The following is a 23,619-nucleotide window of genomic DNA, read 5'->3' as shown; positions in this document are numbered from 1 at the left end:
AATGGTCGTCTCTTTAATATTTCCATTTCATTAAGATTAATAGTATATCATTAAATGCCAAATTCAAAGAAAACCCTGTTTCGATTTCAAGTCAAAAGCAATAAAATTATTACTGCACTGTCGCAATGGAAACGCTCGATTATCTAGCGTTAATATTAAGATTTTATAAAAAAATGACACGATTTTATTGCTTTTGACGTGAATTTTTGCCTACTGAAAATATCTAAACCAAATTTTGATCAATAGGTGAGCAGAAAAAAAAACAATTATCCCTTCGCAGAACTCTAAAATCCACGTCAAAAGCAATTAAGTCGTGCCGTCGTCGTTGCAGTAGGAACGCTCGTTACCGACCGATTAACCAAATTTTGCTTTGAAATATACTTTGACCAATACTCTCATATCAGAAGTCCGTAGTAATATCGATAAGGATAGCTATCATATTTTTAAAACATAGTGTAATATCCAAGTGCAGACAAACTATGGAACAATATGCGAGATGCGACGTCTGTCTGTACTTCTTCTGCTTATATTCCCCTGAGAGATAAGTTGCTATAGTTTATATTTTGAACTTATCCCAATGAAAGTTCTAAAACTATAATAAGTTTGGTTTAGGTTTGAATAGAAAATAAACGTTTCGCAACTGTCAAATTGAGTTTTATAGACATTTTAGAATACCATATAATATTACTAACGCCTATCAGTGAAATTATATCTACTGGTGAAAATGTATTATTAGTACATCGCATGTAAATAAATAATAAGTATATATTAACTAATACTGATGAAAAAGTTGAAATCATATAATTTCATTAGCATCTGCTAGCAGGGTCGGCCTAAGAATATTCAGCGCTCATGGTTCTAAAAAAATTGGGAAATTATTATTTGAGCACAAATTCTTGAAAAACTTTAAAAATAGGTCATCACAGAAATGTTTATACGAGGAGGTTAAAGAATCTCGGAATTTACGTTTGAGGAAAAGATATTCCTACGGGAGATACAAAAATGTAATTTTTAAGACCATATCCGTTTTTTTTTAATGAGAAGAAATTGCTAAGAGAGCTTAAAACAAAAGGTCTTTTTGGAATAGCGCCCCTTTTTGGAGTAATTGGCGCCTTGAAAACCCCCCATTTGGGCCAGCCCTGTGTGCCAGATATATTATATTTTTACTGGTAAAAATGTTTCACAGAAATGACATATTTAAAAAAAATATTTTCTGGATAAATTTTATTTTTGAAAGACAATCCGAGAATTTTCGGTTTACAATCAGGAACGTTGTTTCAGCTTTTTTCACGGGGAGTTTGGAAAATTTGCCAGTCAGCGGTCGTTTTTTTTTAATATTTCGATTTCATTAGGATTAAATGACATGCATTTTTCTGGTCAAACTCAGGGGATAATTGCCCCCTCCCCCTTCCTGTCAAATGACGTTTCTGGTTGCTTGAAAATAAATCCTTTTAAAAGTTTTAAAAAAGTTTTAAAACGGCATAAAGCAAGGTAAGTCATATACACTATGATTATTTCAAAGTAGTAGTAGTAAAGTGGGCTGCATAATTAAAATATCAGGTTGCAACGAAAATAATTTATAATAAAATCAAGTTCTCTTTTATTTAGCTGACAATTTAAATTTATTCCTTTTTCATTATAAGAAGAATTAATTGTAATGTGTAACGTTGAGTTATATTTACATAAGTTTAAATTGAATTTCATTAGCTTATCCATTTTGGAAATATGTTCGTCGATCGAATGTGGGTCATGTTTATGTGCGGTTCATGGCCGCGAAAAGGAGCGCCCTAGCACCGGTTAAAAAATCGCGTGTTGTTGCTGTCACAGAGGAGACATCGAGGGCGCGCGCCCTGCGCCCCCCGCCCCCTCCGCCGCAGCGATGGCCGAGGAGCGGGTAATCTGTCCTTCATTAGCCCTTTTTTTATTCATTCGGAGACGCCGCTGCGTCTTCGAATGATAGTCCGCGTCGCAGGCCTTCGCCCCCCCCAATCTCGCCCCCTAATCTCGTCCCCGTGTTTAACGTCACAATTTAAACATTGAACTGCGAGCTCTGTTCACAAACATCGTTCGAACGGCTAAACGATAACCTAACCTTATTGTCCGTTTGTCAAATTGCCCGCCCAGCTGCGTGTTTTCTCACAGACGAAGGTATTCTCGTATGATACGCGCCGTTGTTTATGATCAAACCCTAAATTGTATATTTGCAATACTGATAACCTTAAACGAAAATTTTCTAACTTGACTTTTGTGTGAAAATTACTAAATAATGCCACTTTGCTCCCACCGTTCTGAAACATGTGCCCTGAGAATCTTATATCTCTAAAATTGAAAAAATTATCTTATCTCCATTGTCACTATTTTCCTCACGGATGAATCTCTATTCTAATGGTTCACTAATCAATTACAATATTATTAAATTAATCCATGTTTCAATTTTAAGCCCATTGCTGCTAGTTACAAAATTCATTATATTTATAAACTTAATTCTTTGAGCGGTATCGTCGTACATGTACAGTGTCGATCTTTCACTGTGTTGAGGTACCCCAGATATATTATATATAGCTAAAGAAATAATAAATAAAAAACATTATATTTGTATAATAGCAATAAATTAACATAACAAAAAATATGTTATATTAGATTTATAAAAAAATATTAAAAACATCTGAATTGAAATGAAAAAAAATCACAAAAGCCGAATAATAAATAAATAACAGAAGTAATTATGGACAAATACGTAAAATTAACTCACCCTCAGGTGTATACTAATAATTTAACAAATGTGTATAAATTAACTCACTACTCAAAGGATTAATGATTCCTACATAATTTTTCCAGTAATTATTCCGCATAGCGAAAATTTTATACAACAAAAAGTTTGCTCATATATAATCAATATACACATATATATGTATATTTAAGAATACGTATAGCCATTTTTAATGACTTGATGATAAAAATTTCATTACTTTATTTCATTAGTTAACAAAAATCTGTTAATCCATCCATGGATTTAGAAAACAATTTGTTGAATTGTAAATTGTTATCTATGGTTCTCAATCTAAAAAGCTTTGTTTTTACATTTACATACTTATTTTCTTCTCTAAATAAATTAAATTACTGTTTTTAATTGAATTCAATTAAATGTTTTATTTTAATCAAGAGTAGTACTTCAGTTGTACGATAGATTTTTGCGATACATTACTCATGCTGAAATATATCATGAATAAAGAATGATCCAGCTTCTGTATCGTAACTTTTTTTATTATGTAATACCTCAATATCGAGATAGATAATTAAATTTAATAATCATTACGATAATCAAAAATCATTAGTTTGTAACTTCAATTCCCCATCTTATTTTAATCGAACATATGTATTTCCTTAGTTATAAAAAATAATATCAATTAAATGGATGCCTCTGGACCTTTTACAGCAGCTAATCCTTTCAATGTAATTTTCAATGACCATTTTGTATACTTCGGGCAGTATCTGGGCTATAACTTGGCGGATGTTGGTTTTTAGGTACTCTTATACCGTTAAATTTCTGATCTTGGCGGCCAGTTGCTTCCCCCACCCCCCCCCCCTCAAATTTACCCAAAAAAATGCATTTTATTTAATGAAATCGAAATATTAAAAAAACGACCAATGATTGGCCTACTTTTGCCCTCCCCCCTTAAAAAAGCTGAAATAACATCCCTGATTCTAGTTATCCCTCAAGAAAAATCTACCCTAAAAATATTTTTTTAAATATGTCATTTCAGTGAAATTATATAGATACATATTTTCACCAGTGAAATATAATTTATCTGGCAGGTGCTAGTAAAATTATATGATTTCAACTCTTTCATACATAGTAATATATACATTCACGTACTTATCTTTACTTATTTACATGCAATGTATCAATAATATAGTAAATTTACATTTTTACTAGTGAAATCCAAATACGTTTTCACTAGTAGATTTTTATATTGGCATATTATTTTTATTCCTTGAAAATGCTCTAAAAATCCGTATTGTTAATATAAAACAACATAAATAAATAAATTCGCTCAACTCTTTCGTTGTCTATTCATTTGACTTGCTGATTTTTGTCTCGTAATATCATGTCTATGAAAAATAGGGTAGTAAATAAACAGTTGTTCCAAATTTAGAATGTCTTCACTTAAACTAAGCACAAATATTATTAATAAAACATTCATTACATTAAAATATAAAGTATAGCTCTTCATAACTATTATCTAATTTATTACAATAACTAGTATTTAATTTACATAATAAAAATATATTTGAAGAACACGATATTAAATAATGGTAATACAGTAGATCCCCCAATAACACGGTAAATTGGGGACATGCTATTTGGGTACATGTAGTTGGGGGACTAGAAAATACTTATACAAGTTTTTGCAATATGTAAGTACAAATCAGGCGCGTGTGCAGCCGTGATCATCTTTCGAACCTTATATCATAGTTGTTTCATATATGTTAGGGTAGAAAATTGCTTAAACGGAATATTTAAATCTTAAATTAACGACATCTCTTGATGTTTGCTTAAAAACATTTGTAGATATATTAAAATTAAATATTTTTCAAAGAATTATTGGTGTTTCTAATTCTTGCCACTGTGGCGCTGCCATCGATTTATCATAGAATTATATATTGAGTTCGCAAGTAAATCCCTGTATTTTATATAGCAGAACGTTTTTTATAATTTACATCGAATGTTCGACACATATTCTAACTTTTATGATTTGAAAAAAAATTAGATATAAAGTTACATGTTCATTTTATTTTATGAAGTAGTGGGTTAAATTTATGTATAATAAACACATTTTTTAATACGTTTAAAACAGCCAGGCACGGATATTGTATGGAAATTTTTTTAACGTTACCGCTTAATTTTTTAAAACCGTTGAGCCGATATATTAACTTATAGAATCGCCTAAAATAATTGAGCCTAAATGTCTTATTTATTATCAAATTTTGAATATAAAATGAGGTTTTTTATATAAAATTATAACATTATTGCTATTTTATTTTATGCTAGGCTACAACAAAACAAGCTCCTCAATGGTTGCGCACTTTCATAAAAACATCAATTGATCAAATTTAAATTGACTTGTTTCTATATTATTTATTTTTTATTTGAATGTCTAATCATGTATCTTAATGTTAATTTATATTTTTTAATGTACATTAGTTCATATAAAATAAAATGTAAACGGTTTGTAAATTCCTAGAATATGAAAATATTTGTTTGGAAATGCAAAAATTATATACATTATAATAATTTTATAAACCTAGGATAAGACTATAACAATATTTCTCAATTTATTATTATTAACCCTTTCACCACAGCTGATATTTTTGCGCGCCATTTAGAAATTTGTTAATATGTGAGGGGCACCTATTCAGGCCATATTTTTTTAAAATTATGGTTCAATCAATTCAATTGATTACAGCCTTAAATTATACTAAATAACCAAATTAGAAGGCTCAAAGATTTATGGCACCTTTAGATGCCCAATGTGTACTACTGGCGATTTTCTTCATGACTTCTATAGAAGCCGTCTGCGGTGAAAGGGTTAAAGTTGTAAAGCGCTCAAAATCAAAATCAGGTATTTCTAGCCCATCTATTAAAGATAAGAGTATTATTATTAGTTTTTGCCCAAAAATGCAGGACGTCATTTCAGATTTTTCCAGGGGAGGGGGAGGGCAAAAGGTGGCCAGTCAGCAGTCATTTTTTTTAATATTTCTATTTCATTAAGATTCATTTAAAGGCATGCATTTTTCTGGCCAAATTCGAGGGTGTCTTTGTTTAGAATCCACGTCAAAAGCAATAAAATCATGCTGTTGCTGATATGTAGCGTTCATATTAAGACTTTTTATAACAATATTACGACTTACGATAAGTGAGAATCAAATAAAGGGGTTCGGTTATTATTACATAAACAAAAATTTTAAACATCAAAAATTCTGATCATGGCTGATCAATATACACATTATGTATGTTTAAAAATACCTCAGATGTTGATACGATTTTAATTTTAAAATATCATGATTTAACAATTATATGGTAACATTTCAAAAACATTTCGACATTTAAGAAGGTTGACTGTAAGACGTCAATATTAGCAAGCGCCTCCCACCTGTGCATAAATACACCACTAGATGAAGCCCTAATTCGCGTTTGTAGGTTGATTTCGTTAAAATAATTTGTCAACCGCTAGATCTTAACACATCTTTTAAAAATGTCCACGGGTAGTAAGTGGTTAATACGTGAATATAATTGAATACTAATTAAGAATGTGTTTTAAGTAATTCCATTGAATGTTCATATTTTTTGCTTTAAGGAAATTCGACAAATAGAACATCTCTGTAAACAGCTGTATGAAGCGCAAGATGCCACCGTTAGACAAGAAGCCGAAAAGGCGCTTGTTGTCTTCCAGGTTGGTCTATCGATCAATTAAAACCCATATCAAATTCACATCATCGCATTAATTTTTAATTCTGCAGGAGTCCAACGACGCCCTGGGAAGATGTCAGGCCCTTTTGGACAGAACCGACTGCAGCTACGCTCAGCTGCTGGCAGCAACTACTTTAGCTAGACTAGTTTCAAAGTATAACTTTCTGGATATCCCCTCGTTTAAGAAACTAGATGATGTTTATATCAAAATAGACGCAATTATTTCAGGTCTAATAGACTGCTATCTACGCAACAGAAGTTGGATATGAGAAATTACGTGCTGAACTATCTGGCCACGAGACCTAAATTAACTCAATTCGTTGTACAAGCGTTGATAACGCTTTTCGCTAAAATCACAAAATCAGGCTGGTTTGAGATGATAGAAGACGAGTATGTTTTTAATAACTTCATGGTAGACATAACAAAATTTTTACAGGTGAGCTATTAATATTTTAATTTTATAATTTATTTACATATGGAAAAAACACCTAAATCCTCGTGGAACACATGAAGTTAATCACGGATGAAATAATACATATTTTATATATATTTTAATTTTAGGGTCCCGTCGAGCATTGTACAATCGGTGTGCAGTTACTATCACAGTTGACGTCCGAAATGAATCAAGTTCCTGATGCCGAAGAGATATTATACTTTGGGAAACATAGAAAAATGGCTATGTCGTTCAGGGATTGCCATCTTTTTGAACTATTCCAATTAGCTTGTTCATTACTGGGTTCTGCTAGAGGTGAAAATTTAGATCTTACAGACGATAGACAGCAAGGTCTTCTCCAGCAGCTACTGAGGCTCGCCCTACATTGCTTGACGTTCGACTTCATGGGTACGAGCAATGAAGAATCCGAAGAACTATACACAGTCGAGGTGAGTCTAATAAAAATGTATATTAAATTTGTTAACCTTGCCATAAATCCGATCAGTGGCTCACACATTTTACACTTAAAATAAAGTAGGTGTACATTTTACAGATTCCGTCGAGTTGGCGGTTAGCTTTTCTGGATGCAAATACTCCTAAATTGTTCTTCGAGCTCTATCACGCTTTACCGCCGCCTCTTTCTGCGCTGGCCCTAGGTTGTTTAGTCCAAATAGCCTCCGTGCGACGAACATTATTCAATAACTCTGAACGCATCCAAGTGTTGACCAATCTGTTGAACGGCGTCAAGAATATCTTGGAAAACCCTCAGGTAACCTATTGATCCAATGAATAAAATCAAAAAAAATTGTCTACTATTAGCAAAATAAAGTATTTTCAGGGCTTGTCGGATCCGAACAACTATCACGAGTTTTGCAGAATCCTGGCGCGCTTAAAGTCCAACTATCAGTTGACGGAGTTCATAACCGTCGACATCTACCCGCAGACCATACAACTCATCGCCAAATTCACCATTCAAAGTTTGCAACTTTGGCAGTTCGCTCCGAACTCAGTTCACTATCTGCTCTCGATGTGGCAGAGCATGGCTTCTTCTATTCCGTTTGTGAAGATATCGGAACCGCACGTCTTGAAGACTTACGCTCCGGAGATTGTTAACACTTATATAACGTCCAGATTGGATTCCGTTGCAGCCATTATCAGGTAACTATTTATTTGGGTTTTTTTCTAATAAGGTTACGATTTTTATATTAGAGCAAAAAAAATCAAACAAGTTTTCTGAAAAATATGCCAATGTAAAAATTTTACAGAAAATCATCTAAAACTAGATCTAGATCTAAATTATTTTTTGTAGAACATTTTGTTGCTAATATTTGATTCAGTAATGGGATTTTCAATATATCGTCTTAATTCTTTTTATGAAATATAATTTAAATATGTATATTCGAATAATGATCGAATATTCGCTTATACTATCTTGAATGAGATTTTAAAAATCTTAGAATGAAACGATTTGTATACTCGTAGTCGTTTTCTCTCAATATACCCGAGTGACTAGTGCCACTCCAAAATTCATGATCTTTTTGTGCCTTTATTTTGTTTCAAAATGCGAGCCAATCAGACGCTTCTTCTTAACAAACAAAAAATGCTCTTACGCCTTCGAAAAACATTTGTGAATAGAATGTTTATCGGTTGTGTTTACTATGACCGAAATACGCAGAATTCGTTCGTTGAACGAAACAAAATGTTGGAAAGGCCCACCCTTTATTATCGTTTAACGCTTCTCTAAAACAGGTGTGCATCGCAAATTTTTATGAAGTACGTTTTTGAATTTGTTGTTTCAAGACGCAAAGGTGTTATTTCAAGCAGTTCAATAATTCGCGAATAATTTATTTCTAGTTATTATATTTATATGCAAATCCACACAAAACAAACGCCGATACAGATCCGATCTTTATGTATATAAAATTCGTTCCAAACATTATTATTTTTTTATCTTCATGTTTCATTCATTGTAAACAAAAATTGTACGTTCTGAAAAAAATTATATTTTCTTTATGATACTAATGGTTCTTCAAAAGAAAATTTGTAGTAATTTTGGACATTTAATACTTTTTTTTATGTAGGGGGAGGGATTTTTCTTTTTGGGGAGTCCTGGTAAATATGGTCACCCTAATTATGGATAGCACAGTGTGCAGGACTTGCATGAATAAACATGTGTCTATTCTTATGATAATACTGCGTCACATATTATTGAAAATCGTCTCTAAGATCGAGTTGAACTCTTGGAATACAGTTGATTGCTTAGCTTGACCATATCGGATGGACGCATTTTTTCTAAGTCGGAAGTGAAATGGCAGTTCTGAATGAGCTGATTCCTGATAAAAGTGATTTCAGAATTGCTAGAGGAAAGTCCAACTTCCCTTCCAGTTCTCGATCTTTGGGCCAATGTAATAAATCATGTTGGAACTAGGTTATTTGTTATTGTGAAATATATATATTTTTAAACTGGATCTGCATAGTGATGACTCGAAACTCAGTTAAATCGGCAAACAGATATTTGAGTACCAACCCTCGCTATTGTTCAGATAGTCGATGGTTTTTATGCTAGTGCTTTAAAACTGTTGATGAATGTCATGCAATTATTTGCTGACAAGAAAAATTATTCACTTTTAGATAGTCTGAAGGACACAAATAGATCAATTAGTATTATAAGCTTTTAGCAAGTCCTAGTGACTAATTTCAACAACAAATTAACATTTATGGTTGATAGTCCTATTATGCTGTTTAATAATTTGAATCCACCAAAATTGCATAAGAGTGTCGTTTAAACCATTTAACACGTATGTATGTAATTAAGACAATGATTCTAAATGTCACATTTAAATTTCAAGGGATTTTTATTGTCAATATTTAAGTAGTATGGACAGTCACTTAATATAATACGATGAATGTTTTTTCTCGTGGCTAATTTTATGTTGTAATGACACTAGCAAAGCACCCAATACATTATCTATGTTGAAGTATTGAGGAATCCATTATAAATAAAAACAAAATGCAGGCAAAGCCAGATACAAAAGCTATATATAAATTGAGCTATAAAATCTTTATGGTAAAAATATTTTTTTTAGTAGTCATATTAAATAATAAAAATAATATTGTGTTAAAAAAAACACTACAATTTCTTGTACATTTATTCACACTTTTTATTTTTATTACTTTGGCTAGAATTTCTAGATCCGACGTCACGGTAGAAAGAAATACGTTTTGATACTTTTGGGGAAAATAACAATTTTTCTGAACATATATTTTTTTATTATAGCTCGTCAACCAAATAGTTAATAACTGATTTAAAATGCATTATAGCCAGTTTTGCAACATGGGAATCGTCAAATTGGCTAAAAGTTTTCTGTGGTTTTCAGGGATGGCTTGGAAGATCCCCTCGATGATATAAGCATGGTTAGTCAGCAGCTAGATTATATATCGGCGATAGCTCGCTGCGATTACGGTAAGAGTTGTGCCTTAGTGGTGGCGCTGTTGGACGCCGCCGCAGCCGGTTATCAAGAATTACCCCCGAACTGTCACAATACAGAAACTCTGATTTATCAAGGTAGAACGCTACATTCAAAACGCCCATGAAAAGACATTGATCTCAAAACGAAATTAAATTTCAGGTCAAATAACTTGGTTAGTGTACATAATTGGAGCTTTAATAGGCGGACGGATACCATATAACGTTTCCTGTGATAATGAATCGATGGACAGTGAGCTCGTCTGCAGAGTGCTGCAGCTGATGAACCTCACCGACACTCGTTTGGCAGCTGTAATAAATTTTATTTATCGAAGTGTTGTTTTGTGAAGCAGGTCTTATTGTATCGTTCTTATTTTCAGCAACAAGGCGGCGGCGAAAAACTAGAGCTGGCCATGATGTCGTTCTTAGAGCACTTTCAAAAGAACTTCATGGGTCCCATGGATCATTTGGAGAAGAACAACGAGCTCTATCCGCGTCTCAGCAAGACGCTCGGTATCACCACTGAGTCAATGTTGCTTAGTTTCTTCATTAGAAAAATGTAAGTCCAACGCTTGATAAATCTTATTTTCTTTAACCATATCTCGAGTTTTTTTTATCATTAGAATCACCAATTTAAAATACTGGGCTGGATCCGAAGCCATTACTAATAAGACGCTGTCGTTGCTGAGCGATCTTAGTGTCGGGTATTCGTCGGCGAGAAAATTGGTGAAATTGGATGAAGTACAATTCATGCTGACTCACAGAACTGTATGCCGTTTAAATATATTTAGATGAAAAAAATTTTTTTTTAATATATTTACGCAATCTTTAGGCTGAGCACTTTCCACTGTTGGGATGCGGAGCTAGTGTAGCTGGAATGAGATGTCGAAGCATGCTGTACACGGCCTTAGGTCGATTCTTGACAGTCGATTTAGGAGAAGACGAGGAAAGATTTCACACGTTCATGATGCCGTTGACAGGTATAAAAATAATTTTAGTAAAAGCCGTGTCATCTGCATTGCATACTCTATATGGAATCATGTTTCAGCTGCATTCGAGAGCATATCCAGTCTGTTGAATCCCTCCGATACTAGCATCTACAATTCGGAAGAAGCCAAAAAGATACTCATAGGTCTTGCCAGAGACTTGCGCGGGCTGGTCCTCGTACTAAACAATCGGACCACGTTCATGATGCTATTCGATTGGATGTGAGTTTTTTTAATATATATTATTATATTATTGGTTATTTAATGGTTGTTGTTTTTAGTTACCCTACGTATTTTAAAATATTGGTTCGAGGGTTAGAAGTGTGGTATTCGCAGCCGGCTGTGTCCACTCCGGTTTTAAAGCTGGCAGCTGAGCTAGTGCAAAATCGGAGTCAGAGACTGCAATTTGATGTTTCTTCTCCGAATGGCATATTATTATTCAAGGAAGCCAGCAACATAATATGCACTTATGGTATGTTTATAAAGCTATAATAGTATTCAAAAAATGTTATTTGTGACCCACAAGTTGTACAGAAAATCATATCTAGAATATACTTCACTACAATAAATATTAGATTCGTTTATGTTTTATAAACAATATTTTTCACAGATGATTTCCGTAAAATTCTAAGGTCGCAAATGGTCTTTTTTTAGAGTTTATGAATATCACAAATACAGTGTGTCAAGCGTAAATGCGACCGGCTCAATTTTTGACCATTTATTATTTTTAACACTACGAGGTCTTGAAACATTTATGTGCGATAAAACTAAAATATTAGTAACGTTTGATAAGGAGCACATACTGTGCCATCCGCCCCACAAAGGTATCTGTTTTGAGAAATAACATTCATTGGTTAACTATTAAAGGTGAAATTTATGTCTTCGTAAAACTTTTTTCTTGACAAAATGTGTGAAAATATATATTAAAACTGTAAGTTCAGTGAAAGGCAAATACCAATAAAAAATAATCATTTAAATTCGATGTTAATTAACCTTTTAATTAGTGAGTTAATTTTTACGTTTTTTTTAATCATTTATTTTATGTAATTTTTTAAAATTATGTTTTCTATTTATTGCTGAAGAAAATTCAGTGGTTCTCAACATTTTATTATAAGCTTTTTTTATTTATGTCTCACTTTTATCAAATTATTTTATTCACGTATATATTAAGAATAAATGTTGCTTTATTGATAAAGTAATTTAGTGGCTCTCAACATTTCATTGTAAGTTTTTTATTCACGTCTCACTTTTATCAACTAGTGATTATTTTATTCATGTATTATTTTTATCGAATTATGATTATTGTATTTACGTCTTATTTTTACCAAATTATAATTATTTTATTCACATATATATTAGAGTAAATGTTGCTTTATTGATAAAAAAAATTAGTGGTTTTCAACATTTTATTGTAAATTTTTTTTATGTGGATAATGACATTAAAGGGATTTAGATTGTGCATGTAATATACATCTATTATACGTATTTTTCTCACTAAAAACGTATGATATCCAAATTTAATTGATAAATATATGTTTCGCCAAGATAAATAAATATTTGATCGAACCTAATATTAGCAATTTTTAAGTTTTTTTTTCCCCACTTAATACAAGTATTATTTTTATGATAATATCTAAATATTATTGATTATCGGAATAGGTAATAAATAAATCGAATTTATAAATATAAAATAAATAAATAAAAGAGTAAAATGGTTACATTACATTTTAACAAAACACTATTAAAATTCTTATATGCGCTAAAAACCACCAACAGCTTTAACATAGCAATATATAAAATGCTCGCAGATTAAAATTATGCCGTGCACTTTCTTGACATTTATATTTTAATATTATATCTGATTTTTCTTCTATAACTTTATGCTTAATAATAATTTCAGGCAGTAGGATCCTAAATTTAGAAGTCACCAAGGATTTAATGTACCCCATGAAGCTAAAAGGCATCTCAATATGCTTCTCAATGTTGAAAGCAGCTCTATGCGGAAACTATGTAAATTTCGGTGTATTCAGGTAATTGTAATTTAATAATTAAAAAGTTAATTTTTTTTGTAGTATTTTTATATTCTAGCAAATTAATATGAATAGAAAACTAATTAATTTTCTAAAAATAAATAGTAATATAATTTTTTTATTTTAAATTTATTTTCTGTTATATTTGAAATAAAACACCATCAGAATATATCATATTTGAAATTCTCTATATTATCTTTCTCCAATATTAAATGACGCATATTGGAGTCAACAGCTGTTAATGACAGATTTTATTTTTAATTAAAATTATACAGATTCTAAATTGAATAATTGTGTGACTAAAAAATCCAGAGCTATATTTTTTTACATTAATGTTAAACATGGTCTTTTTAGATTATATGGTGACGACTCACTGGATAATGTTCTAAATATGTTTGTCAAACTGTTGCTCAGTATTCCTCAAGCTGATTTACTGGTAATTTTATTATTATCCCATAATCTGATTTTACATTATTGATAATACAATTTTTATTTTAGGATTATACAAAACTCTCGCAGACGTATTATGTACTCCTCGAGCGCCTCACGTTAGATCACATGGCGTTCTTAGCCTCTCTAGAGCCTTCCGCTTTCATGTACATTTTAGCTACCATATCAGATGGACTCACGTCTGTCGGTGAGTGTATTTTATAGTGTATGAAGAAATAATAAATTATGAATCAATTAATATGTATTGTCTATTTATATTTTTAGAAACAATGGTGTGTACGGTGTGTAGCACAACACTAGATCATATAGTAACGTATTTATTTAAACAGTTAACACAGAAGAGTGAGTATCGTTAATAATACACAATAATTAAACACTATAGTTTGATAATAATGTACTTTTAAACGATTGCAGCTATCGTTTTCCAAAAAAATCAATTAGGAAGACCTCAAATCGGTCCCGAGCAGAATCCGTTACTAATAGAAGTGATACAGAGGCGGCCAGAAATTTTACAACAGTTGCTAATTACCGTAAATATCTATAGATTGTGATTGTACTGATTTAAGGATTTGAGCTGTATGTGTTGTTTGTGATTTTTTAGATCTTGAATGTGATCATGTTCGAAGAGTGTCGCAATCAATGGTCCATGTCTAGACCTTTGCTTGGTTTGATTTTGTTGAATGAAGAGTATTTCAGACGTTTGCGAGCCAGCGTGGTGGCAGCGCAGCCCCGAGAACAGCAGCAAGCCATGGATAGGTGCTTTACGAATTTAATGGAAGGGGTGGAGAGGAATGTGCTTTCCAAAAACAAAGACAAGTATGTTTGAGTTGATCTATTGTTACATAAAGATACAACACTAATGAAAAATTTCGCTCTCGTGTTTAAAGCAAAAATCGTATTATGCAGTGTAGTTAAAATAGAATGTTAGATTATATTTAACACTTTGGTTGCCGAGCCTTTTGTGATTACTATCTAAACATCAATGATTTTTAATACATCACATTCAAATGTATCCGATTCATTCTTCAATGCTGACTTCGGATCTAGCTATTCTCGCCTAAGTAGCAAAAGCCGATTTACCAAACAATGGCAATCAAATAAATAATTAATATGTTGCTTAAAAAAATATTTAATTTCAGGTTCACCAACAATCTGTCGTCGTTCAAAAAGGAAATCAACGAATCGGTACGCGACCCCAACTCGATAGTGTCGTCTGTCTCCGATATGATGACCTCATAACTGACAGCTACCTATCGTTTCGTGACGGTTTGCAGCATTCGTCGCCTAGTACCAATTTTATAAGACAATTTTATGCACTAAATTAAATATTTCGAGAGGAAGCTTCGAATACGATGATAATAATTAATTGTTATTTTGAACGTTTTTTATATACATGCTTTCCTCGCCCCAGTCAACTAAACTAGATAGTATATGTTATCGATAATGTATTTTATTAAAATTGACTACAAACGCGCGCGCGGCGAAAAGTTCTTTTTTAATATAAAATAAATAAATAAAAAAAATCAAGTGTAACTGTGATAGTCTTATTATAATTTCTCGATGTTGCCAACCGGTGCACCGTGGCACTATATAGTATTTGTATATTTAATCGCGGTACCATCCAGACGACGTCTGCGCTAGTTTTCGTTCGAAGAATACGCTATTCACCAGGAGAAGTGCGCATCATTTGTATATTTTACACATATACGATAATACATACATACATGCAATAATCGGAAATGTCATCATCGGTGTATATAATTACGGCAATATTTACACTGCACGGTAAATGTGTCGGTTCTTGGATCTTCGTACGATACATGGAAAATATTGCTAGTATTTTATTCTTTAATCGCTGCATGTAATTTTTATATTATTTATCATGGTTTTGTCTTTTTTTTATTATCGTTTGAAGAACCGTCACATCTATCTGTAAGGATTGTTTAAACATTTTTTTAAAAATAAATTAAAGTTTATATTTATTTTCTTTTGTTTCATTGCATTTTATACTTTTTAAAATTATTTTAAATCCAGTGGTACATCATTACAAAAAAATGAGAGTGCTGTCAGTTACGATTATAGCTTTGTTTATCAATTATTTATTTAGAAAAAGTGATAAAAATAGACAAATAGCGTAATAAACCCCGCTGGCGGGACCCCTATTATTTGTCACGAGCCACCGCGTACTAAATATTGAAAAAATATTTGTTCTTCGATTTTAATTCAACAAGTGTTAGTCTGGTTTCACATATTGTAGATATTGCTTGTTTGCCCCGCTGTAACGCATTGGGCTCACGCCTTGCTACAATGGATAATTAAAATAAAATATATACAGATCGAAATGGATACATAAATCAAACTTAAAAATGCTCATTCAACTTAATTCATCGGAATTTGAAATAGTTTCCATTTATATTCTAATACATTATTAAGATCTACAAAAAAACAAAAATATTCTGAAATTGTTTTTAAAGCAGGAAAAACAGCAGGCATTTAAATGTTATTCCATAGAACAACGCTGTCCAACTAACTGCCCGCGAACCAATTCATGATTTTAAAATAAAATTTAAAAAAGGATCAGTTTTGACATTTTGGGAGCTAAAAATGTCACCTCAAACATTTCAAGGGACAAAAGATTTTTGTCCCCTTGAAATGTTTGCAAAAAAATGCGTTAGTTGGATGGATTTCAAGGAAGGATAGATGGAAAAAAGCGCATTGAATAAATGCACATAAACCGACAGACTGACTGACCAAAAATTCGTCAGTCACTGACGTGAGTGTGCTTGTTCGCTTGAGATTTACTCCTCGGGTCTTCGATTGGAATTCGATAGTGAATTGTGATTATTGAGCAACCTTGTGGTGATTCTGCTAGGTTGCTTCGCCGGAATTCCGATATTACGCAGTTTACGTATCGTATTGCATGTTCGTTTATTATTATTGTATAATATATTTAAAATCAATGTTGAAATTGTGTGCAGGTTTTTTAACTGAATATTGTGTCAATGGATTTAATAAAGCTAAAAACGAGAGTACAGAATTAACAAGAATATTAGGTGTAGTGTAGAGTTTTTCGTTTAATTAAAAAAAATCATGTATTGAAAAGTTTAGAATTAAATCTTACAGATAGATACTGCTGATATAAACTGCAACGATTTGTATGATGAAATTAAAACGTATTAAAAAGTATTTTCTAGTTCCCTAATTACAAACACCCAAATAGCACGTCCTCAAATTACCGTGTTATTGGGGGGGTTTACTGTATAGCATTAAGCGAATTCCTCATCATCAAAAAAGCTACTATGAGAATTGAGTGAGAGTTCCTATAATATTCCTAAACAATAAAGGTGTATTGCAAAACAAAACATAAGTGAAATCGTCATTTCGGAACACCCAATAATTTTAAGAGGCATTGTCTCGTGTACCAAATCCATTTGTCATTATCATATGGTCGCTCACATATGGCCACCGGTAAAATAAGACATTTCATTATAGGGATTTAACGATTTAATGACCATTGGTCTAAATTAGTCATCTCTCACGTCCATCTAAGGAAAAATTAAAGATTTATTCGATAGACCAGTGTATAAGTCGGTGACTTATTAACACCAAGGACCGTGAAATCGTTGCAAAATTTACAAACACTGACTTTTAACAATTTTAATAAAACATATAAAATTGCTAGCAATAAAAATAACGGCACGGACCCACCCTTTCCTATGCAGCTGTTGTAAAACATTTAAAAATACATAAAAAAAAAAAAAGAGTATGATCATTTTCTCAAGAAATTTGCTGATTTTTGAGATAAGAATTCATAAAATACAAATTTGCCTACTATTATATTTTATAAAATCTATAATTATTTTTAATAAAATAAAAACAATATATTACATTATTTTAAAAAATATTTATTAAAGAAAAAAAGGAGTCACAGTTGATTGATTTTTACGACCCGATTGCCTAAAATGCCACGACTTTGTGACTAACTCCACAGCCCTGCTAACGCCTGGAAGACTATTAATCCCAAGCAGACCCTAGCGTTTTAGATTTTCTAACGTGTCTGGAGGATCAGAATTAATGATTATTTTATAATCATAAATTCTGATCTCCACAGAGTAGATTTTCCTAATCTCATAGATAAATATCGCTATAAATAATTAAAATAAAATCGAACTTGACAGTGCATAGATTGTAAGTCGCATTAATAGTTTATATTTAATAAAATAGACTTTGATTTTTGTCTGGCGTCTCACTATTTACCTAGTAATTCTTGATTGTGAATGCACACCTGTGATGTTGCAACAAAAGATTTGCATTTAATAAATTTTCCACTTGGTCACACTCACTCAATCGGAGACATCAAGACTCCACACTAAAGCAACCCACAAGGAACCAGAAACCAGAGGCTCGCCATTTTAGAACTTCAAGGACTACTACTCTACATTGATACCGAACGCTTGCCGAAATCCCTTATGAATACGCCAACACTCTTCCTCATTCGATACTGTCGCACAATACTACTGTAACTTACATTTTATAATGGTATAATTTATGTATTTGTACCACGAAACTGTAAAACAGCCCTTCAGTGTTCAACTGGCTAAATAAGTCACACCACTTGGCATATCCCATGTATATAACAATAATGACGATTTGTCTCACCAACACTGAATGAAATTCCAGGATTACTATAATCGAATGAATGAAGATTAGGCACAAATTCCAATTAAATTTAATTAACATCATAACTGGTAGAAGGTCCGGCAAAAACCTGAGGATCATCAAGTTCATTCAGGAAATACAATCAACTCATTCTCGTCTTCAATATCTACTTCAGTAAGTAAAAATAAAATAAACCGTGTCTGGGAGATCAGAATTAGTGATTATCATATGATTATCAGTTCTGATCGATCGTCAGATTAGTTTTTCCTAGATTTTCATAATCTCATGGATGAATTTCGTATTGAATAGTTAAAATAGAATCGATTTAGATCGCGCATGGGAACAATAATCGATTATAAGTTGTAATAATAATTTATAATTAATAAAATAGATGTCTGATTTTCATATTGATTTCAGTACCCCACTACTTACTCATAGGTGTTGATTGTGTTTACATTGTTGTAGTGCATAACTACCGTCACAATAAATAAATATCTATATTACCATTCGTCCTTTACGATAAAGGATAAAATAATAATTATGAAAAATAACTCACTTAAGATAATTAACACAACCTAAAACAAGTTTTTACATATAACGAGAAACACGGAAGCAAATCATGAAAAAATTGTCTTTGAAGCCAATAAATGAAATCAACCTAACACAAAATCAGATCCATCCAGTAAGTGTACAAATCTGAGCGAAAGTGTGTATTGATTTCTCAATAACAATCGAGAATATCTTTCAAAAGTCTTCTCTACTCTGTATTTCAGTTAAGGACAGAAATATGCTAATTTGAACATTTTGGTCTAAATTTATAATTTATTATGGTCAAAATGCAACAAAATTTCACTTAAAATCAGGACAGTGGCGTCGTTTAAAATTTTACCGACTTCGACTTTATGTTATGGTCTGACTCGGATTTTTAACAATTTTAATAAAATAATTTTTTGAGAGCATTTAATCAATAGCAATGAAAATAATGTCAATTTTATCAGTATTTTAAAAAATCATTAATCAAAAACACCTAATTCACCTTTATTGACAATGATATATGTAAAAATAAATTTAATAAAGAAATATACATAATATATGTTAAGTAAAATAAATTATCCATATTAAATAAAAATAAAAAAAAAACGACACATTAAAATAAATAAAAATAACAAATTCAATAATTATACTCATAGGGGAAAAAGTTTGTTGTTGGTTGACTAAATCTAATCTTAAATCTTTAATAGTACTAAATCTAAAAGCAATCTTTTCCATTAGTGATTTAAATTGTATATTTTAAAAAAATAATTGCTTCCAAGTCTCTCAATGATTACTACTTCACAGCCCTGCTTAAAATTTTAATACAAGTGTTATGATTTCATGTGGCAATATTTGAACGGCAATTACGAGTATATTTCAATTTTTTCTATCAAATATCAATTGTTTCCTTTACGACATATAAAAAGTTTCTAAAAATCAACCCATGATTATTTAAAATGTGTACATCGGTGCTCTTATGGCATTGAAGTGGCTAATCTCAAAAATATTAGTATTAGACAATTGTATGTTATAAATTACACACAAAAACAATTTGCACTGTCATGATTTTAACGATATGAAAAATTGAAATAAAATTGTAAAAAATCAGTAGTTAGTTACCAGATTTTGAAAATAAAAAAGGACATGGAAATTTCTGTTTATAAACCACCTCGGAATATTTGTATGATGACAATTTGCTGCAATAACTTGAAAAAGACAATTCCGAAAAAAAAATTTTTTTGAGTTCTTTTTGAAAATTTTCGTTTCAGAATGACAAAGATTTTGAGAACGTCTGGTCACCTTAGCATAGTTGACAAAAAGCAAAATAGACAAACCGGTTGAATTCTAATATTATTCCGGTATCTTTGGCTCCAAATCTGTCATTGCCTATATATTGGACAAACTAATTATTGAAAAATTCAGTAACAATAAATCACTGTCAATAAATAGTTGATCAGATTTAGAATATATTTGCTTAAATTAACCATAAATATTATTCATAGAATATATAAATATAGATCTTCACCACTAAAATATTGTAATAGTAATACAGTGGTGCCTTGACTTGCGAGTTTAACTCTCGTCAAATTAATTTTCTCCATTGAAATGAATTAAAATGCCATTAATCCATTTCATTGGGGAAAATTGAAATGTTAAATAAATACTTCCTAATTACACAACACATTTTTTTTAATTTACTTATATATCTCATGTCAAAGTTGATATTACACAATTGCTTTAGTTTGCCACATACACCATTCTGTAATCCACAATTGAAAAAGCAATAACGTCAGTTAAAATTATAGTATGTTCACAATTCCTCAATCTGTGACAATTGACTACAAATTATTGTGAATTTGATAGTCGCAATTTTGTGAAATGTATTAATTTTAAGGGCAGTAAAATATGATAGAAAAACAGTGATAGTTTGATTTAACAAAATATTTCTTAACACACGAATAATTAAAAAAATACATACATGATTTATTAATTTTATTCAATCATAATCTCAACGACAGCAATAACAATATAAGACCGAATTGTTGAATTTAGGACATTTCGAGTGCGTCACAATGATACAAGTGCGTTATTAAAAAACAATTTATTGAGATACATTTATTAAATACAAACATACCGTTTAGTCTACGGAAAACAAGTTAATATATTCTTACAATTTGTGAGTGAAAAATAATATTTATCGCACGTCGACTGTTCCCGCTCGATATGCAAAAAGGAAAAATTAGACTACGACGTAAAAAAAATCAAAAATAAATCAATTGGGCCGAAACAGTCGACGCACATACAATTCGATATTCATAATAAATTAACGCGTTGTAATACTATATTTATATAATAATATTTTGCTATATAAATCGTCATATGTTTGATTTTCAAATGAAGGGGAGACCGCCGTTAAAAAAATAAAAATTGATCGATGATGACGTACAACAGTGGGGAGGGGTTAGTTAGTCTGAGAAGGAAATCGTTTCGACGCAGTCATGTCGTATCACAAGTGTTTGACGGACTCACTTTAGGCACTCGACGGAGCATCTGCGAAACAAAAATAATCAGCATAAATCTACCGTTCGCTTCAATTTCATACAATTTAAAATTTTGGGTATGGCCAGAAAAGATAGTCTCAGAACCGAGCGTTACGACGGATCACATTCCGATTTACTTTTTCAACAATTTAAAAACACACGTCATGGTCACAAAAACGCACGTTAGAATCAAAAGATGATGCAATATCGCGCTGTCATCAAGATGGCGGATGGCGGATGGCGAATTACCTAGAAGCCGTGGACCTTGAGCTGCTCCGACTTGGCGAGCCCCGCCTTCGTGAGCCACTGGCAGATGTTCTCGCGCTGGTCGCCCTGCAGCTGGAGCACCTCGCCGTACTCGGGGTGCTCCACGACGGTGCCGTTGCACGCGAACTCCTTCTTGCACACCTTCACGATCTTCTTGAGATCGTACTCGGCGGACAGTCCCTGCACCGTGGTGAGCGTCTTGCGCCCGTTGCGCTGCTGGATGCGGATGTGCACGAGCCCGTCCTGCACGTCATCCTCGCCGCCCTTGAACGCGTCCGCAAACGGGTCGAACTTGTTCAGGTTCTGGATGGACATGCGGCCGAAGCGGGCCGGAGCGCCCGATCAGAGTCGATTACGCGGCGGGACACGGAGGCCTCCGAGCGACCTAAACAGCGGCAGGATGTTGCCACACCGACGTCGCCCGTCCGCGCTGGCAACACTCGCTGTTCGATATTTGACACAGCCGCTGTCTCGCACGCGAAAACTCGCTTTGCGCGCATGCGCAAATATTTACTCCGATTTACTATTTAAATATAAAATTGGTCAGCAGCCACTTCTAACGGAGAGGAAATAAAAAAATCAGGCTACGCGGCATATATACACATTTTCTAATTAAAGGATAATTTCAATTATATTATATTTACACCAAATAAAACTCCAGAAAATTACTTTATTTTTATAATATTAGGAAAGGTTAGAGGGACCTTAAATAGACCGCTATTAATAACTTCACTCGTGTTTTAATTTTTTTAATAATTTGAATGATAATAAATAGTCATATGCTTTTAAATTAAAACGATAGAAATGGTTTCAAGATTTTCTTTAAGCTGATAGTTCCCCTTGTTGCTTTAATGTGCCCAGGGCAGTCTGTATTACTTATACGCTCAATGCGCTTATGCGACGATTTCTCATATATAATATATTATATTTTATTTTCTAAGTGTGTGATATTTTTGTTAAATATTGTAGTGGTATATATCCTAAAACTATATATAATAATATAAAGATTACACGTAGATAAACTAAATATGCAATCTCAGTCATCATCAGAATAATCCTCCGTGTATAAAAAATGATAACGTGTGGTCAGTTATATGACAGTTGAACACATGACAATTTAACACAGACAGGGCTGGCCCTAGGTTATTTGTCGCCCCAGGCAAAAACTAAATTTGCGCCCCCCCCCCCCCCCAAATATTTTAATAACTCATTACATGAGCTCAAAAATATAATTCAAATTAAAGTAATCTAATATTATATTTGACATGACACTATTTTTGCGATTGTGGGTATTTAAGAATTTGTAGTTTTTTTCGTCGCGATTTTTTATACGTGAAATAATCTAATGTGAAATAAATAATCTATGTCAGTAATAAAAACCAAACAGAAGAATCGATTGGATGTTAGTTCAGCGCTTTGTCTCTGTTTTTTGCTTGCAAAAAAGCAGCAGCAAATGTCACACTAATAAAAAATTGTAAAATTTATAGCATTAGATTAAATAAATAATATTCTATCTGACATTGGTTTTTATTTTGGGTTGACGCCGGTCCGCGAAATATTTTTCCGATTTTCGCCGGACCGCGGGTGTAAAAAGGTTGAAGAGTACTGATCTAAAGAATACACAGTAGGGTGTAGCAAAAAAACTAATCTCATTGGTGAAATTCACAATGAGAAATGGCAAATGCCAAGTGAGAGTACAAAATGATCTATCAAAACTTTTGCGAAGCTCAACAGCCTACAACAGGGCTATGCAATCTGTTCAACATTGCCCTAGAAAAGTAC

The 23,619-nt window shown here is 32.3% G+C and overlaps 2 protein-coding genes across 9 annotated transcripts; one reads left to right on the top strand and one right to left on the bottom strand.

Annotated features, from left to right (window-relative positions):
* The first annotated feature begins 1,766 nt into the window (after positions 1–1,766).
* Ranbp16 (Ran-binding protein 16) lies at positions 1,767–15,819 on the top strand. 8 transcript variants are annotated; one of them, XM_088198974.1, is made up of 21 exons: positions 1,767–1,894; positions 6,360–6,455; positions 6,523–6,626; positions 6,701–6,908; positions 7,034–7,354; positions 7,459–7,674; positions 7,744–8,063; positions 10,283–10,470; positions 10,535–10,683; positions 10,752–10,930; positions 10,995–11,139; positions 11,204–11,351; positions 11,420–11,579; positions 11,639–11,829; positions 13,258–13,387; positions 13,742–13,823; positions 13,886–14,024; positions 14,102–14,179; positions 14,252–14,367; positions 14,439–14,653; positions 14,977–15,819. In XM_088198974.1, the coding sequence occupies exons 1-21, from the start codon at positions 1,880–1,882 to the stop codon at positions 15,074–15,076; spliced, it is 3,300 nt and encodes a 1,099-aa protein (XP_088055100.1). In that variant the 5' UTR covers positions 1,767–1,879; the 3' UTR covers positions 15,077–15,819. The 8 variants fall into 8 exon arrangements, with proteins under 8 accessions (XP_088055100.1, XP_088055098.1, XP_088055097.1 ...); XM_088198972.1 differs by having other exon boundaries at positions 7,735–8,063; XM_088198971.1 differs by having other exon boundaries at positions 7,444–7,674.
* A 5,188-nt stretch (positions 15,820–21,007) lies between these two features.
* On the bottom strand, positions 21,008–22,247 carry eIF1 (eukaryotic translation initiation factor eIF1). The gene is made up of 2 exons (XM_088200035.1): positions 21,820–22,247; positions 21,008–21,580 (listed from the first exon to the last, which is right to left on the bottom strand). Exon 1 carries the CDS (start codon positions 22,150–22,152, stop codon positions 21,820–21,822), a length of 333 nt encoding a protein of 110 aa, XP_088056161.1. The 5' UTR covers positions 22,153–22,247; the 3' UTR covers positions 21,008–21,580.
* Positions 22,248–23,619: the final 1,372 nt, after the last annotated feature.

Source organism: Plectrocnemia conspersa, unplaced genomic scaffold (genome assembly GCF_051122295.1).
Source record: "Plectrocnemia conspersa isolate PC_06_02 unplaced genomic scaffold, ASM5112229v1 ptg000012l, whole genome shotgun sequence".
In the NCBI taxonomy this organism is placed as follows: Eukaryota; Metazoa; Arthropoda; class Insecta; order Trichoptera; family Polycentropodidae; genus Plectrocnemia; species Plectrocnemia conspersa.
The sequence above is the reverse complement of the archived record's forward strand: the minus strand, read 5'-3'. Positions and strand labels throughout refer to the sequence as shown.

Coding starts and splice junctions, on each gene's coding strand:
- Ranbp16 (XM_088198966.1), top strand. Junction 6,909..7,033: donor ACATAACAAAATTTTTACAG/GTGAGCTATTAA, acceptor TTTTAATTTTAG/GGTCCCGTCGAGCATTGTAC. Junction 10,931..10,994: donor AGTTTCTTCATTAGAAAAAT/GTAAGTCCAACG, acceptor TTTTATCATTAG/AATCACCAATTTAAAATACT.
- eIF1 (XM_088200035.1), bottom strand. CDS start 22,152: ATGTCCATCCAGAACCTGAACAAGTTCGACCCGTTTGCGGACGCGTTC.